Genomic DNA, 18,314 nt, shown 5'->3' on the forward strand with positions numbered 1-18,314 from the left:
ATAGCTCAACGATCTTATTCGTGTTTGTATATAGTCTACGCTCACTTCTCGTAGCATTGGCAGTGTATGTGTGGTAAAATACCACATTCAACGAATACAAGATGGAAAGAAATGGTTTGCACAATATATTCATATATATAATGTAGATGTGGATATATTTATCGCAGCAGGTAAGGCGATCGTCGGCCGTTAGCATAAATGAGTTTACCAAAAATCTCTTGGTTTCTTCAATTTCTCGAAAGAAGAATGAACTACACAAAAACACAGGTAGTTTCGTGTATTGATGTGTTTTTGAGAATACATGTTTTTGAAATGGGTTTTCAGTAAGCCCGAAGAACATCGTTTGTTTTATGTTTTATGTTTCGTTTGGTTTTTCGCAACGCACGTATGGAATTTAAAGAAAGAATATGTATTTCTTTCACGTAAATGCTCATCGCATTCTCGACGATTTTTTTAGATATGCTTTAAAATGTACTTTGAATGAAATGATGTTCGTTCATATGTTCGCTAGTTCACAAATTTAAAGAAGAAACTATCGTTAACTGTGATGATTTAATAAATAGCATACATATTCTCTTTTCCATTTGAATCAAATATATTTTTGGCTGCTTATGATTGGCTATTGGCTTTTCAATTTCCTACATTTTTTTTAGACAAGCATAATTGTTCTCCTTTTTCTCTTACCTTATTTCTACCTGTTCTACCGATAGCTGTTGATGTTGCATTATTCATGTGTGTATGTGTAAAAATTCCACACAACAACAGATCGTACCGTATTTTTAAACGAATAAAAAAAAGAACCGAAACAGGTAAGGAATGGTAGTGAGTCAACGAGTGAAAATATTCACTTGATGAGGTGAATCAAGACAAGACTAAAAAAAAATACTGAACAACCGGTTTTGCATTAGTGGGCTAGCCACTCTTTCAAATTTTTTGGCTCTTGGAATTTCATACAAAGAAAAATATCTCATTGATTCGTTGTGTCGCATGTATCAATCTGTCATTGTACAATATGCACTAGCGCATGTATATGCAGCGTAGTCCATACAACTTCACAATTGGGTTGGTTTCAGTCGAGATTTGATCAAGTAAATCTCTAAACGATCGGGTTTCGAAAAGCTGCATTTGAACGTATCGTGTAGATCGAAATGTTATTGAATAAAATGATTTTTAACAGTGTTAGTATGCATGAAGCTAAGAGTAAATAAAGGAATTCTGATTTATTTTACAGCATGATGTTTGGTATGCGGCTGCAAACTGTTTGATTGCTTACGTAATATATTTCATCTAACCAATTTCAAATGATATGCCGGCGCAGACAATTATTCCTCTAAATCGAGTCAATGATTTCACAATGCGTCTCAAACGAAAAATTAATACGGATTTTTCATTTGGAAGCCATAGCTTTGATTTGTATGCTACATCCATAGAGGAAATTCTTTCTTTTTCAATATGCAAATCATTTAATTTGCGTGCTTAAATGTTACGGGCACAAAATGACAAAATGAAACAAAACGGGTTCTGACATCATATTCAGTTATATTCTTGATCGTTCATGACGGATCCATGTGGAATTTCTATAATTCTTATTCAGTTTATAAATATTTATGATCGAATATGAATTTTGTCCGACAAATTATGGAGCTGAAGCCAAATTTATATATAGGAGCAAAGACGACGTGAGCGATTTTCAATTGGGTGTGATGCAGAATTTGAATGTTCTAAAATATATTTAAAACAATATACACGCCGATGCAATACTCGCTATAATTTTTAGAAAAATTAATTCGACGCTCAAAAGAATTGCTGGCCGACTCGAATCAGTTTCGAGAAATAAGAGAAATTGACATGAATTGTTATACGTATACCAATTTAGACTACAACAAATCCAAAGAATAACTGCGAAAAGAAATGTTGATTTTGGTCAAGCAGAATCAATAGCAAAACATGGTAATGAGCACGCGAAACAAACAAGTGCGAAATGACGAAATGTGAAAATATAGAATGAAAAAGAACGGTACTTTATAGATATAACCGAAACCACACACCACAATACGCATGTAGATATCCAGAGATTGCCCTGCTATTACTGTTCCGCAACGAAATGCATAAAAAGTATAGTAACTACATTCATTTTTCGCTACAGAAAATTTGACTTTTTTTTAAATTGAAGCTGCATTTTGGGAATTTTTAAAACGAATTTTCAAATTCTTTGCCAATCGATTTTCTGATTTTTTCAAGTTCCGAATCAAATTAATATTCGAACAAGAAAACTATATCAAAATTCACATACCATTTGCAAAAATATTGCATCAATAAGTAAAATTCGGTACTTGATGTCTCTTTCGAATTGAAAAAAAAAACGCTAGTTTAAAAAATTCACTAAATTAATATGTTTTGAAAAAATGTTCAAGCATTTTCAAAGACACCATAGAAATTATATAAATAAATGAAATGCAAGGGGAAAATCACTCTAGAAAATTACTTTTTCGGTTCACAAATTACTTTCACTATTACTTTTTCGAAGAGAATTACAAATTACTTTTTATCATAGAAAAATACATTTTTGACAAGTAATTTCTAATAGAAAAGTAATTTATCGAACAAAAAGTAATTTGTAATAATTTTTAGTCGAAAAACTACATTCAATATTACTTTTTGTTCAACGAATTACCTAAAAACTACTTTTCAAATAGAAATTATTTTTGAGTGATTTCCCCCTCGATGAAATGTGTAATTTTTTTCATTTCCGAATCAGTTGATCTTAAATCTGAGAGAAGAAAAATAAAAAAAACAACATAAGACCACGACCATATATCGTACAAAAGTTCGAAATGTAACGCAACCAATTCTATTTGAATCGTGCTTGTGTGTGTGCATGCTAAAATATGCACGTCGTCGTCATTCATGTGTGAAGAAGACAATAATATTAGAAGACGAAGAAATAAAAAAGCGACATGTTTAAACCAAAATAATGGAGAAAGAATTCGCATGACCAGACCCGTATCGACTATGACATTCAACGCATACGCCGTACACTCACCTAATTATGTGAATCTGAAGATTTCTTCACTCTGATTTTCTTGCTACGCTTCTTTTGTCAAGGTATTTGTTTGTATTTCAAGAACTGTGCCAAAAGTGTAAATTGACACAAAACGAAAGCGTGCACGAATTTAGCCACACGTTAGCTGGGTTCTCATAATCTTGTTTTGAATATTTTGCTTCGGCCATGTTCCATGTAGACACATTTTTAAGACTGCTCATTTGGTTCCAATACACATGGAATGGTCTTCTGAATTTTGCACATCATATTGTTCATCTTTGATTCAGCATTCTAATGGAATATTAATGGCAAAAGCATTTGTCAGTAATTGTTGTCAACCGTCCTATCCGCGTTTAAAAGATGGGAAAAATAGAATTTTTGTTTGACCAAGTGATGACTATTACGATGATACAACATTTTATAATAAAACAACACACTGCTGTTGATATTGTTGAATGTTTATTGTTTTATTTCAACTATTCTAAGTTATAAGTTCAAAATTTTGCTGAATTTGTTTTTAATAACATATTGTATGAACTAATCACTAGTGACTGAAATTACCAGCACTGTTTATCATTTGAAATTATTGTAAATGCATTTAACATAAATATGGTTTGTAACTGCACTAATATTTCTCGAATGGCACATGGGGAAATTGAAGTAAAACTTTGTAATATTTTCAAAAAATACGTGGCAGAGTGGAATTGAGAAAAAAACATTGAAATAAAACCTTTTCACATCTTCAAATGTATGTTGCTCTTGATATTCTGGAATTTGATTGGCAGTTTTTTTCTTCTCAAATTAAAGTAAAAGTTAATTTCTAATATTCTTGATTTTTTTTTGGATAATTCTACGATTCCATTGATCTAATTTTAGTTCAACTAGTAATGTTTTTTCTAATTATTAAATGGAAAAAGAAAAATATGCGGAAACATTCTGATTATTATTCCAAAATAGACTCTGATACAGTTACCGCCTCAAATCCATTGCTAATTTTGCTACATATGTTTTTTTTTTCAACAGAGAATACTGCTACATTATTTAGGAATTTCAGAAAATTGATCCAGAATTGCAAATGGTATTATCCGTCTTAGCATCCTTGGCGCATCAAAGAATCAGCAAAACGAAATATTCTTATCCAAGTAAATAGTCCAGAATAACCGGACGGTGATGGAATACATCTTTGTTGATGCACCTGTGATATGTTCGACGTTGACTGGAAAATTCAAATGTTCAAATTAAATTAAATGAAAACTGTCGACATTATTTTGGATACTTGCAACTGCGTAAAAAGTGAGATTAAAATTTGAAACAATGTAAACCCACCTCAGATGGCTTTCGTGAAGCTTTTTGAGCTTTGTCGGCTGCTTGAATGGCTGGAGATGTCATGGCTTCTTTTCAATAGAGAGCGTTACTGTTTCAAACCATAAGAAAAAAGTAATATTGTTTCATTTTCTTTCTTCCAAAAACCAAATCACACTATTTCGAAGGCAAATATCAGCGAATGTTCGTGGAAAAACATATTGTTGTTTCCTTTATTTTCAATCAGTAGATCAAATCGTGTTTCATGAAATGAGTAATACTATAAATATCAATTTCACTGTTGTTGCAACAACATTCTACTATCTAATCATGTGATTATCGAACCAATACAACGTAGCTGGATACATGGATGCTCGCACCAGTGCACAGCAAAAAATAAAAGTCTACGTCTGGGCGTTTTTTCAGCTAAAGACTCATTCAGCCGATATTTCTGCTAGTACCTTGAGCTACAGGCGAAATTCCGCTTATAATCTAGTCGGTATTTCGTCTGAAACTCCGTTTGCTAGGCAAAATATAGGACTGGGCGCCTCTACCAGTCGAAATTCCGCCTAAATGTGGACATTTATTTTTGACTGTGTGTGTTGTGCATAGTGCACACACTATGTTTGGGTCTCTGCTTTATGCGAACACTTTACATTTTCTTTCGGGGGGAATTAAGTTATCGTTTAAGAAAAAACAGATGGCTTACTGCTAATGATAAATTTCCCATTTGGGGAATTATAGCCCATACTTATGATCGTTCCAATTAAAAACATTGCTTTCGAGACAAGAAAAATGCTACGCAACTTTATGTGTTCCAAGGCCATTAATTTAGTTTCACAATCAAATTCACGCGACTCACTCATATATGACCTGAATTATGGAAAAAATCAATTTAGAATGAAAACAGTTTTGCCGATTTAGCTGCATATGAGCATATGTATGTTTCCATCTAAATTATAGACGCAATAACATAGAGTTAGCATTTGCAATAGCAATGTGATAACAGCTTACGTTATCTTTAATTTAAATCGTTTGGTTTCACTAATGCGATGTTAAAATTTACTTTAAATTTCTTGTAGCAAATATCCAGTACATATCGTTAGTTAATAGTTTCAATGAAAAAATCATATTTTGACTTTACAATATTGTACGTATATGGCTCATAAATAGGACATTAGGTAAATAAATAGGTAAAGGACGAATGCATGACTAAAAATGGATAAAATGCGGCTGGAAGAACAATTCAAAGGCAGATAGAAGTGCACAGAACGTAATAGTCTACGTACAGCGTTCTATTTTTGCTTATATCTTCCATTGAAACGCTTATGTAACCAATGGAGAGCAAAAAAGCATCATTGTCAACTTCACCAACATTGATATATTTACGTCTTTTTTAAGTTCTAGTAATGTAACATTACTAATGTTTTTCTATTAACCTTTTGCTTGTGATTGAAAAATAATTGAAATTAGGTATCACTTTTATTTTTTGGCTCAACTTTATAAATCTATTAATTAGTAATATCACATTACACGCATTTCTTGCTATTGATTCCTCAAGAGTCTTACTGGTAGTTTTATTTTCCATTGTTTGTATTAAATTATACCGTGATTATATTTGTTTTGGTAATTTTCTCCATTTCAGAACAACGCAATAATTTGTTTAATTCAATACATGAGTTTTTTGAATGACTATCACTAAAAATGGTTTCATTTAATTTTTTTTCAGAAACACAATTTAAAAGTATAAATTGATAAGTAATAACTCACGTGTTTTGCGTGAAATGTGTGCCAGCAAAATTTATATACAACTGATTAATTAATTTCACTAGATCACTTTGTTGTACTGTATTCGTAGTGCTCTAAAAACAAACAGTGCTTTCCTTCGCAAGTCAGCTGATTGAATGACCCAACATGTGTACTTTTAGCAGCTAGAAATGAATGGAAATGCGTATGCGCATTTCACACACCACTATCGGTTGAGTAAATAGCAGAAACAGTAGTGTTGATGTTTGAACCTAAATGTGAAGCTTTCATACGTAAACAAAGCATCATCAACCAAAACCAGATCTATCTGAAAAGAGTCAATGGAATTTCATAACGTATGACAATTTCGACATCGTTTCTTAAAAGACAAGACCAAAACGTCGGATTTACGTGGGATCTCTGCTCATTATCATTACAATCAACAAACGTGTTATAACATTATTTTCACAGCTGGAACATTGCTTCGGAGTGGAAAATTGATCAATAAATTTTGAAAAAAATGAGTCTTTTATGAAATTTTACTTTTTTATACCCTAACACTGAAGACAACGTTCGTTACATGCAAAAACATTCGTTACATGACCAAGATTTCTTTCTTTTGTTTTAATTTTCTTCAAAAATGGATAAAATACTTGAGCATTTTTAAATTTATTTTCCTTGCTTATGTTTTGAGAAATGACAAGAGGAATCACATTTAAATTCAAATAATTTACGATACAATTATATGAAGGTTTGAGTTAGTGCAGTGATTTCTGCGTTCAACTTAGAACCAAATTTGTTGGTGTAAATATTCCTCAATTATTCATCAATATTAATGTGTTAATCTCAATGTTAAATTTTGTTATTAATTCCTAAAAGAATGCTATAATCTATAGTTGAAAACAGTAAATATTTCGATAGTACTAGTAAATGAAAACAAGAAAGCGCGAAGCTCAAACCGATTGATAAAGTAAAATCGGTTGAGTTTGTTATTCCCATAGCCAGAGGCGCCACGTGTAAATACACCAATAATCGTTAAAGCCTTTTTTACATCAAAATCATCCGAACAGTTCTCTTTTGACTTCGAGTGTGAGTAAAAGTGTAAGTATCTGAACTCAGTAGAAAAAATTAATTTTATATATATAAGTTTTAGAAATTATGTTTTTTGTGAATTAAAACATATCGCAAAGCAAGGAATGTGTGAATTTTATGTAGCATTTTTTCAATTTGATACCAAAAATGTATACATTTCAGCAACCCAATTTTTCATTTGCGCCCAAAAAGGAGCGCATCGTTTTGACTGTTATATAATCGAAATCTTTGATCAAAATTTAATCGATTAGTGAATGAATAATTATTTTCCACAATATAAGTATAAAAACTATCCTTTAAATTATTATGTGTGTATCTGTTATGTGCATTTGCAATTTTGCAATAAAAAAGTCTATGTCATAATGATGAAATTTGACAAAGAAATTGTGTAAATGTATGACTGACATTGAAAGCATGTTGAACACGTGCCTATTTTCAATAAACCTTCAGCGATATCAATTGAAATGATTTTAAGAGATTCGCACCTATAGTTCAATTGTAACTTGATTTTTTTATAAGGACCAATCAATTTGAAAGTTCTAGAATATGTCTTATGTAACATGTATAGCATTGAAAATTTCCCGTAAACCGTGTGTTCCCAATAAGATATAGTTTACATCATCAAATGAGCGCGGTTGAGATTTGTTCCGTGAATTAAGTTGAATCCCGAAACCCTTCATTTTTAACAGTTTCTCACGTGGAAAATATTCCACCTGTGACCCATATAGTATGTGCAGTACACAGATAGCCTAACGTTACGTAGCTAATTCGTTGCAAGGTTGAATGGGAGAAAAGTCAGTCATTGATATGCGCACTGTAATATAGCACAGTTGACGTCATAACAGCACAATGTCAAAGAGTTATTTTATTGAATTGTAGAAAGTATCAAACGTTTAGTTTTTTGTTGATTTATTTTCCGTTGAAATAATTGTTTGTGCTCTATTTTCGTCTATTCTAGAATTTTTTTCTCCTAAAGCATAATGGGTGTTCCAGCCGGTGACGTTGAAAAAGGAAAGAAAGCATTCGTTCAACGATGCTCGCAATGCCATACCATCGAAAAAGGCGGCAAACACAAGGTCGGACCCAACTTGCACGGATTATACGGCAGAAAAACTGGCCAAGCCGCCGGCTATTCTTACACCGATGCAAACAAAAACAAAGGTAACAAACAACAATAGCATTAAATTTTGCTGCAATCGTATTCACACAAACTTTTTTTCTCTATTAGCCATTACATGGAATGAGGACACTCTATTCGAATACCTCGAAAACCCAAAGAAATATATTCCTGGTACTAAGATGGTGTTTGCCGGTTTGAAGAAGCCACAAGAACGAGCAGATCTGATTGCATACATTAAGGAAGCATCGCAATCATAAATTTAATGCTGATCATGGGATTTAGAGTAAAGTTACCGATTGAAATCATGCATAAATGGTACATATTTAACAAAAAAATTTGAAGTATTTTCTGTTTGACCACAACAAAATCTCTCTGTTTCGAACATAAACCCAGTTTACTGTAAATCCGTTTGAATAGTCAAAACAGGCACATTAAATTTCTATAGTTTATTTAAACAAATTAGACATCAGCCATAGAAATATTTATTGTAATTTAACTGTATCAATAAATTGACTGCAATCATAAAGTTAGAAAAAACACATAATTTATTTCACTTCTCTGGGAAACTTGAAAAGACTTTCAGGATAAAATGTGTCATTCAATTTGTGCGGAGTATGTTTGAAAAAAAAATCCTTTAGAATTGCCACGCAAATGTGTGTGTTTCGTGGCAAGTGGGAAGCGTAAACAACAATTGTTTTTTCGCTTGCATTTGGCAATGAGCCAGATTGAAGTAACTTTTTTCTGGAAAATTCATAGTCATGGTTTGAACTGATATTTTAAAGCACATTTTGCTATATAAACTATACCGATTGGATAGAGTTTAGTGAACGTCGCCGTATCACACACATACAGATAAATGTTTCCACGTATAACAGAATGTTTACAGCCTGACGTTGTCTGCACATCCAAACCGATTGACGTGAAGTTGTTATTTTGGTTGTGAAGAACACGAATCTCGGGAAAAAAAATCAATATTTCTCAGTTCCATTTTCATTTGTGGATTTATTGAAGAAATTCTATATTTTCTGCAAGTAAGTATAAACAGTGAATAATTTATTAAACGAGAACATAACAGACGGAATAAAATTGCCAAGACAAGACCAAATTATTACGAATATTCAGCGCCGGTGAAATGTGCTGATAAATTTTGACTTTCGTTTTATATTTGGTCTCGGAATTTTGATTGAAAGTTATATTGGGAGGGTCATTTTATGTGAGTCTCTGCACAGTGTAGTGCTTGTTGTGGATTGATTTGTTCCGATTTTAATAGTTCCGTGGAAAAAAAATACTTTTCATATTGTTTTCGTTGAAAATAATATTTTTGGTGAGCATCTGGACCAACACTACCGTATTTATGAAAAAAAAATTGTTTGATGATTTGTATTTGTACAAAAAAGGAAAGTGGTTTTTCGACAACATTATGACAAGTGCAGATGATGCCGCTGGTGTAACCAAATTATAAAATGATTCATTAAACATACAATTATTGTAATTTAAAAATATGTTTGATCACACGTAATCAATAGGATGACAAAAACAACTTCTACACAGCTTTTTCAAGCAGAAATGTCAAATTTATCTTATATCCATTTGGATTGTATATGTGACAAATAAAATGAAACCGAAACCATGTCATCTCTATCGGCACTACAAACAAAATAGTCTCAGTAATAGCGTTTCGAAAATCAGTAAAAGATTGTTAGCAGTGCAGCTAAATAAAGAAAAATATTTCAAGCGAATGTGCCAAGTTGATAAAGATAAAAATAACAGTCATGTGTTTTGTCTGATACAGGATTTATATAGAAGACAAAAAGGGCTCAGTTGTACATCCATATCACAGTATAACATTAACATCAGCAGTGAAAAATGGCTCCAGTTAGAGGTGATGGAATGCGAGGTTTAGCTGTCTTCATATCGGACATCAGAAACTGTAAGTCATGATTGAAAAAAAAAAATACAAAAAATAAAACCAACACAAAACAGTTTTGGCATTGTTCACCAAATGACATTTATTGAATTAAATTCTTCCAATTGGTTTTTGATTCAATTGAATCAAACAATCGAAGTGAATATTTTTGTGGTGCATCAAATGCAAACATTTACGAATAATACAATATTATTAAAATCTGCTACGAGAACGCATTGTTCTGAATTTCGTAACATATGAAACGTGAGTATGACACAAAGTATATTCAAATGCCACGATGCATGTATATGCTAAATAATGGGTCAACACACTCATAATGACAAAGCGATTATGTTTAGTATTTTCTCTTGCATTTCAAACATTCACACGTTTCTTTTTGTGACGAAGTACTCAGCAATAAGAATAATACCGGTTGATCTACTTAAACGAGCGCTCGTTTAAACGTTGCAGTAACATTGTAACTTCAATTGAATGATAAGTGACTGAAACGTTTTCGTTAAAATTTTAGTATGAGATATATGCGGGACGAAAAGTAATATTTATATAAGTTTTACGCTTTGACATATTGGTAATAATAGATTGAATGCCCCGAAGAAATGCCCCGGTCAATACAACACGTTATAAGCTGCAATTCGGTGAGAAATTCCATTCGAAATAGTTTCTCGAAATACAATTGAATTTCATATATTTGTGTGCTGCATCAATTTATGCACTCACTTCGTTTATGTTTGATTGAAGTGCAGCTATGATTCAAAATGATTTTGTCATGCAGATGTCATTTGGCGAACAATAATGCTACATTGAATATGAGCAAATACATAAGATAAGGTCCGAATTCTTTCTGGACTGTGATATTCTGTGATTAAATCACATGTACCAGAAACATCGTAGTACGTAGCATCCGAATGGGCGTCAATTCGATAAGAGTTGATAATTTTGTTCCTTGATATAGCTGTGAATATAGAGTGTGTTGGCAATGGAGCACTTGAATTGACTCGATTAATTTACGCGCAGACAATTTGTTTATGCATACATGAGTGAATATGATTGTAGTAATTCATAGAATGTATTTTCTGTTTCTTAAAAAGGCAAAAGTAAAGAAGCTGAAATCAAGCGTATCAACAAGGAACTGGCGAATATTCGCAGCAAATTCAAAGGCGACAAAACGTTAGACGGGTATCAGAAGAAGAAATATGTATGCAAGCTGCTGTTCATATTTTTGCTGGGCCATGACATCGACTTTGGGCATATGGAAGCGGTCAATTTGTTATCGTCAAACAAATATTCGGAGAAACAAATTGTAAGTGTTTTTTCTATTTTGTTTTTAACTGGCATCATTTTGTGAACATTGGGTAAAGAATATATTCTTTTTCTAGGGATATTTATTCATATCTGTATTGGTTAATACGAACAGTGATTTGATAAAGTTGATCATTCAAAGCATCAAAAATGACTTGAATTCGAGAAATCCAATTCACGTAAATTTGGCATTGCAATGCATCGCAAATATTGGTAGCCGTGATATGGCCGAAGCATTTTCGAATGACATACCAAAATTACTGGTTTCCGGCGATACAATGGATGTTGTGAAGCAGTCAGCTGCATTATGTCTCTTGCGTTTGTTTCGCACTTGCCCCGAAATCATACCGGGTGGCGAATGGACCAGCAGAATTATTCACTTGTTGAATGATCAACACATGGGTGTTGTAACGGCAGCAACGAGTCTGATCGATGCCTTGGTTAAAAAGAACCCAGAAGAATACAAGGGTTGCGTTAGTTTGGCAGTATCGCGCCTGTCCCGCATTGTCACTGCAAGCTACACTGATTTACAAGACTACACATATTATTTCGTTCCCGCACCGTGGCTGTCGGTCAAGCTTCTTCGTTTGCTTCAAAACTACAATCCGGTCACTGAAGATCCAGGTGTACGCGGTCGATTGAATGAGTGTCTCGAAACCATACTGAATAAAGCTCAAGAACCACCAAAAAGCAAGAAGGTTCAGCATTCAAATGCGAAAAATGCGGTTCTGTTCGAGGCAATCAATTTGATTATACACAGTGACAGTGAACCAGCGTTGCTTGTACGTGCATGTAATCAACTTGGACAATTCTTGAGTAATCGTGAAACCAACTTACGTTACTTGGCATTAGAATCGATGTGCCACCTGGCAACATCCGAATTTTCCCATGAAGCGGTCAAAAAACACCAAGAGGTGGTCATTTTATCGATGAAAATGGAAAAAGATGTGTCTGTACGACAACAGGCGGTCGATTTGTTGTATGCGATGTGCGATCGAAGCAATGCAGAGGAAATTGTCCAAGAGATGTTGAATTATCTGGAAACAGCCGATTATTCGATTCGCGAAGAGATGGTTCTAAAGGTAGCCATTTTGGCAGAAAAATATGCCACCGATTATACATGGTACGTTGATGTTATACTGAACTTGATTCGTATCGCTGGTGATTATGTTTCGGAAGAGGTATGGTATCGTGTCATCCAAATCGTTATCAACCGTGAAGAGGTGCAGGGCTATGCAGCAAAAACAGTATTCGAAGCACTTCAAGCACCTGCATGTCATGAGAACATGGTGAAAGTTGGTGGCTACATTTTGGGTGAATTTGGCAATTTGATTGCTGGTGACTCCCGATCTGCACCACTCGTGCAGTTCAAGCTTCTGCATTCAAAATACCATTTATGTTCGTCAATGACGCGCGCCCTGTTGCTGTCAACATACATTAAATTTGTTAATTTATTCCCGGAAATTCGGTCGAACATACAAGAAGTTTTCAGACAACATAGCAATTTGCGATCAGCTGATGCGGAGCTACAACAGCGAGCCAGTGAATATTTGCAGTTGAGCATTGTTGCCTCGGCAGATGTTTTGGCAACTGTATTGGAAGAAATGCCATCATTTCCTGAGCGCGAAAGCTCGATTTTGGCCGTTTTGAAAAAGAAGAAGCCGGGCCGAGTACCGGAAAATGAAATTCGCGATTCGAAAAGTCCATTGCCGAATCAGAATAATACTCACACCGCAAATCACAAGTATGAACATCTTTGCTCGCACACCGCACGACATATTTCTCATTTTCGATTTACACTTCACATTTTAGATACAACAATAACAATGGGAATAATGCTGATTTGTTGGGCCTAAGTACACCACCATCAAACCAGAATTCACATCAGAGTGCACTAATTGATGTTCTCGGTGACATCTACAACAACTCCTCCGTTCACAACAACGCAAAGAAGTATGTTAAGTCATTTACTTTGACAATTTTGTGTTTTAATCTATTTTGAATTTCATACCTATCAAAGATTCGTCTTTAAAAACAATGGGGTGCTATTCGAAAACGATTTACTTCAAATTGGTGTGAAGAGTGAATTCCGTCAAAACTTGGGCCGATTGGGTTTGTTTTATGGCAATAAAACCCAAGCAGCACTTGAGGTACGTAATTGTGCGAATTCTTTGGTTCGATTTGGTTTGGTTTGCTAAATTTATTTGTTTTTCATCTAGAATTTCCAACCAGTTTTGTCATGGCCAGCTGAAAATTCGTTGAAACTAAATGTTCAAGTAAAACCTGTTGAACCAACTCTGGAAGCCGGTGCACAAATTCAACAAATGCTCACCGCTGAATGTATAGACGATTTCACAGGTACAATAATAATGGAAATCACTATTACCGAGTGGTTTTGTTTACATCTATCATTTTCATATATTTATCTAGACGCTCCATCCCTTGATATATCGTTTAAATATAATGGTGTGCAGCAAAAATTCAATGTTAGGCTACCGTTGACTATCAATAAATTTTTTGAGCCGACTGAAATGAATAGCGAATCGTTCTTTGCGAGATGGAAGAATTTGGGCGGGTAAGAATCGTTTTGTAAATGCATTTTCAGACATATTCAAACTGCTTTGAACAAGTTGAATGTTTTTTTTTTTATTCAGAGAGCAACAACGAGCACAAAAAGTATTCAAGGCACAAACTCCACTTGATTTGGCCGCTGCAAAGAATAAGTTGTTAGGATTCGGAGTACAGCTTTTGGATGGCATTGACCCAAATCCGGACAATATGGTGTGTGCAGGCATTATTCATACACAAGGGCAACAGGTTGGATGTTTACTTCGATTGGAACCGAACCGCCAAGCACAGGTATGCATGCGTGATGTACCCCCTTTTTCCCCTTTTTTGTGACATTTTTGACCACTTTCGATGAATTTATTCTAATAATCCATTTATTAATTACAGATGTTCAGATTGACGATTCGATCGAGTAAGGAGTCTGTAACCAACGAAGTAGCAGATCTGCTTGTTGACCAATTCTAAGGGAATGTACATTTTTTAGACAAACAAATATTGCAAAGAATGTTCTTTGTTATATTCGCTCCGAATTTCTGTGAGGATACAAAATAGATAATATAATATCGAAATATTCATTAGATGAATCAAAGAGAAAAACATCCAGCTCCATAAAATAAATAATACTTGTTGTTTTGAATATATAAACATTAAATAATTGGTTAAACTTTCTTGAAAGTTTTTGTTGAACCAAATTTTCTGAAGTAACCGCATAAAATACATTCAGTACTTCATCATTATATGTCAGAGTTCGTTGGAACAACGTTTGGTCAACATTTAATATTACTTTCGAGTCAAAATAAGCCTATTTCTGAAACAAACACTACAACGGTGCATAAAAAAAGCAAGTTAAAAATACACACACAATAATCGCGTTAAGTGTTTAAGATCATATTAATAAAAAAAAATAACTATATTATACGCATAAACAAAACATGATAGTATAATAATTTTATTCGTTATGCATCAAAAAGTGAAAAATGTTTTGTTATCAAATAAAAGTGGAAATTTATGGCAAATTTTAGATTTAAGGCGTCATTATTTGAAACAATCACCGTTTCATGACAGTTGGGAAGAATATGATTACATTCCTTGTAAAAATAAATAAAAATAACAATAATAATGATTGATTAAATTATAGAGAAGAGAAAAAAACTATAACTTGAATATAGCTTAAGCGCTGAAGAAAATATTGACAACAGCAAACGATATAAAATTCCGAATTCCCAGAGAAACCCTCTTATTCACTAGTTTGCAAACTATCACTTCAAAAACTGACACATATGATAATCTCAATGCTCGAGGCCACTTAGGATTTCGAATATTATTTTTTGGGGAATAAAACTAGAACAAAATCTTATTTAAATAACTCAAATTTAAGTTTCAAAAATAGCAGAATTGAACTGAGATAAGAATAGAATCGCAAATCATGACCAAAAGAGAATAGGACACTTAACGCTGTATCAAACGAAACGATTTTGAAGATTGTATTAAGACCAAAACTCAAAAATCGAATAAAAATTGGTTCTACCTTAGGCACTTGTTTTTTCATTCAAATTCATCGATTTAGACCGGAGAACTAACGAAGAAACATCCATGTAACGCAATTTAATCATTTTTAACGTTAAAAAATGTAAAATTTTTAGTCATTTTTCCTTTTAAATGGAATGAAATTTCAGTGTAAACCAACTGTATGAATATTCGGAACACTACCGAGCTTCTGTCAAATTCAAACATTTGAAATGACAATCATTCCAAACGACTCTGTGACAAACAAACTGAATAAACAAAGATCTCACAAGAATTTCGATTTGTGTATGTCACATTAGGAGCGTGATTTTGGCACGAAAACTTCTCTTTCATCGCATACAACGCAACACAACACAACCGACTCATTTGTTACTGTGGCTTGGTGTTGTATTTGTTTATTTTGGTTCCGTTATGAGATTATATTTCGCATGAGTTTTTACATCGACACCAGTCAAATCCGAATTTCGCCACGAAAATTAGCGTGTTGATGAGAGTTGTCACAAACACAGTGTGCAGATTTGTGTCTGAGGTATATTTGTTACAACCAAATTCAGCTTGATGTGTCAAACCGATGCCGCTTGCATTCATTTTCGTCCGAGCTAAAGGTGTCAAACGGACGGACTTACCATCTTTTCAGCCCGTCCGTCCGTCCGTCCAGGGCTCTTGAAATTTTTTCGTCCGTCCATCCGTCCGTTCAGAGCCGGCTGGCAGACGGACGGACAACAAAATTTCGTTTCTCATTGATTTTTGACGCAAAAAATACAAAAAAAAAATTTAGTAACTGATTTGTAATCAGCTTCCCATTTGAAACAGCTGAAACCTATTTTCACGTCAAAAATCAATGAAAATTTTCCGTCCGTCCGTCCGTTCAGGACCCTCAGAAATTTCTAGCGGCTCTGAACGGACGGACAAAAAAATTTCAAGAGCCCTGAACGGACGGACGGACGGACAAGGTGCTTGTCCATTGACACCTTTAGTCCAAGCATTTGAAAAGGCAAGTTGATTGTTGTGAATATAGTTCGATTTATAGTGATTGTTTTTTTCCTTTTTGTTCAAATTGAGTAATTTAGTCAATGTTTTTAGGTAGAAAATACATTATATATGATTAATTTTCCTCATTTTTTTTCGTTTTGGTGTTTAGTGAATCTCATTTGTTCGTGTTGATCGTACACAGAGCGGCATTAGCATTCTAATGGGATTGTGAAATAGTCTAGGGGCATTTCTCACGAAAAGAATGAATGAATTCTTATAAATTTTGAAAAATTTCTTCCGTTCGGTCCGATTCGATCAATTTTTATCGATTCGTGTAAATAAATGTTCATTTACACTGAACTGTGTTCTGGAAGTGGGTTTTGATTTCGAGAGCAGTTCTGAACGATCCTTGAGATCCACTAAAACCTTCTTCCAGAACACTTTTATTCAAGCAATATCGTCATTTCAGTACATTTTCTTACAATTTCAATGAAAAAGAAGAAATAATAGACATTTTTGCATGAGACATTTTTTGTGTGAGAAATGCCCCTAGGAAATAGTCGTATGGTATTGCGAAATACATACTTTCTGCTTCAAACAAAACGAAGAGTCGACACTTTTCTTTCATTTTATACAACACAACAGAACACCATACAACGGACTCATATTATTTTTTTCTGTTTTTTCTTGCTCCTGAATTACCAGCGCAAAAAATCAAGGAAGAAGCCGAAGCCAATTGTGATGCTTGATCCAGACAAGATTAAGGACGACAAAGATGAAAAGGACAAAGATTCGGGCATAAGAACAATCAAAACGCAGTTACGTCCCATTCTTCGTCCGGACTACAGCGACTTGTTGATTGACATCACCGACAGATCAATAATGGCAACGAAAATTTGTGCACTTGCCTCGCAGTTGTTCCTAATCCGTTGTGAGCGCGCTTTCGACGACAATGACCAAGCATTTTTTGAACAGAATGTCGAAAAGGTGATTCGGTCGTGTTTTTTTGTGTCCTTAAGAAAAATATTTACAAGAAGAAGAAAATGCCGCCGGAATTTCGTAAAATATGCATCAGCTGGACGATAGCCATCGAGTGGTTTGGTCCAACGCAGACTGTTTCGGCAACGGAATGAATGATATATTAGATCCGTACGTAACGAACGTAAAAAACAACTTGAAGACGCATAGCAAGAAACACTTGCGCGAATGGCTGCGGGTAAAAGTGTTCGATTCTTCGTTGGTTGTTCGATACGAAGAGGCTGACATCGACCGTGTGATTAGTTTGGCAATTTATGGCAATGACGATATTGAAATCAATGGCATGGATGATGTTGCCAAACGTGAGCGGCGTACGTTGTTGATGAAAATGGTCACGGACAACAGTTGGTGGGACATACCAGACAACAACATCGGCCGAATCACAAATGGGGAGAACTGGTTCAAGAGCATCGCATTCTGGATTTCCCTCCAGCGGAAAATTGATGATTTCAACACCTGCGAGGAATATCGTGAAGAACGCCGATGCCAACGCGAAGAGTTTGAAGAGCTGAAACGATGCCGACGTCGAAATCAACGTCCGTGCACTTGCCAGCAGCCAGTTGATCGAGGCCAAAATGGAAATGAGTACATTGAGAAAGGGCCGCCGAGAGTGAAAAATCTGGCAGTGATTCCCGGTCGATTCTCTCCAGCCCGACAATTTTCGAAAAATGAAAAATCCT

General features: G+C 34.4%; 3 protein-coding genes and 1 long non-coding RNA gene across 5 annotated transcripts in view; 3 read left to right on the plus strand and 1 right to left on the minus strand.

Moving 5' to 3' along the window:
* Positions 1-3,480: 3,480 nt before the first annotated feature.
* Positions 3,481-6,275, minus strand: LOC129569891 (uncharacterized). The gene is made up of 3 exons (XR_008688081.1): positions 6,116-6,275; positions 4,370-4,457; positions 3,481-4,259 (listed from the first exon to the last, which is right to left on the minus strand). It is a non-coding gene; the product is annotated as an uncharacterized LOC129569891 (long non-coding RNA).
* An 830-nt stretch (positions 6,276-7,105) lies between these two features.
* On the plus strand, positions 7,106-8,838 carry LOC129570225 (cytochrome c-2). Its single transcript, XM_055449759.1, has 3 exons — positions 7,106-7,192; positions 8,142-8,344; positions 8,412-8,838. The coding sequence occupies exons 2-3, from the start codon at positions 8,164-8,166 to the stop codon at positions 8,558-8,560; spliced, it is 330 nt and encodes a 109-aa protein (XP_055305734.1). The 5' UTR covers positions 7,106-7,192; positions 8,142-8,163; the 3' UTR covers positions 8,561-8,838.
* Positions 8,839-8,904: 66 nt separating this feature from the next.
* LOC129570224 (AP-2 complex subunit alpha) lies at positions 8,905-15,629 on the plus strand. Of its 2 annotated transcripts, none has more exons than XM_055449758.1 (10): positions 8,905-9,334; positions 10,096-10,233; positions 11,319-11,530; positions 11,607-13,273; positions 13,342-13,482; positions 13,550-13,679; positions 13,749-13,887; positions 13,960-14,104; positions 14,184-14,388; positions 14,485-15,629. In XM_055449758.1, the coding sequence occupies exons 2-10, from the start codon at positions 10,170-10,172 to the stop codon at positions 14,560-14,562; spliced, it is 2,781 nt and encodes a 926-aa protein (XP_055305733.1). In that variant the 5' UTR covers positions 8,905-9,334; positions 10,096-10,169; the 3' UTR covers positions 14,563-15,629. The 2 variants fall into 2 exon arrangements, with proteins under 2 accessions (XP_055305733.1, XP_055305731.1); XM_055449756.1 differs by having other exon boundaries at positions 9,225-9,627.
* Positions 15,630-16,089: 460 nt separating this feature from the next.
* LOC129570246 (uncharacterized) overlaps positions 16,090-18,314 on the plus strand; it is a 7,279-nt gene continuing 5,054 nt past the window's right edge. The window contains exons 1-2 of the mRNA XM_055449787.1: positions 16,090-16,153; positions 17,302-18,269. Of these exons, the coding sequence (XP_055305762.1) occupies positions 17,663-18,269 (607 nt within the window). The 5' untranslated portion in view covers positions 16,090-16,153; positions 17,302-17,662. The remainder of the gene's footprint in view (positions 16,154-17,301; positions 18,270-18,314) is intronic.

This window comes from Sitodiplosis mosellana, unplaced genomic scaffold, assembly GCF_009176505.1.
Source record: "Sitodiplosis mosellana isolate CC-2019 unplaced genomic scaffold, AAFC_SMos_1.0 Smas_scaffold_47, whole genome shotgun sequence".
Classification (NCBI taxonomy): Eukaryota; Metazoa; Arthropoda; class Insecta; order Diptera; family Cecidomyiidae; genus Sitodiplosis; species Sitodiplosis mosellana.

Excerpts from the sequence above, each read along its gene's own strand:
- LOC129570225 (XM_055449759.1), top strand. The coding sequence starts at position 8,164 with ATGGGTGTTCCAGCCGGTGACGTTGAAAAAGGAAAGAAAGCATTCGTT. Across the intron at positions 8,345-8,411 it reads CGATGCAAACAAAAACAAAG|CCATTACATGGAATGAGGAC; the intron begins GTAACAAACAAC and ends TTTCTCTATTAG.
- LOC129570224 (XM_055449758.1), top strand. The coding sequence starts at position 10,170 with ATGGCTCCAGTTAGAGGTGATGGAATGCGAGGTTTAGCTGTCTTCATA. Across the intron at positions 13,483-13,549 it reads GTTCACAACAACGCAAAGAA|ATTCGTCTTTAAAAACAATG; the intron begins GTATGTTAAGTC and ends TACCTATCAAAG. Across the intron at positions 13,888-13,959 it reads ATGTATAGACGATTTCACAG|ACGCTCCATCCCTTGATATA; the intron begins GTACAATAATAA and ends ATATTTATCTAG.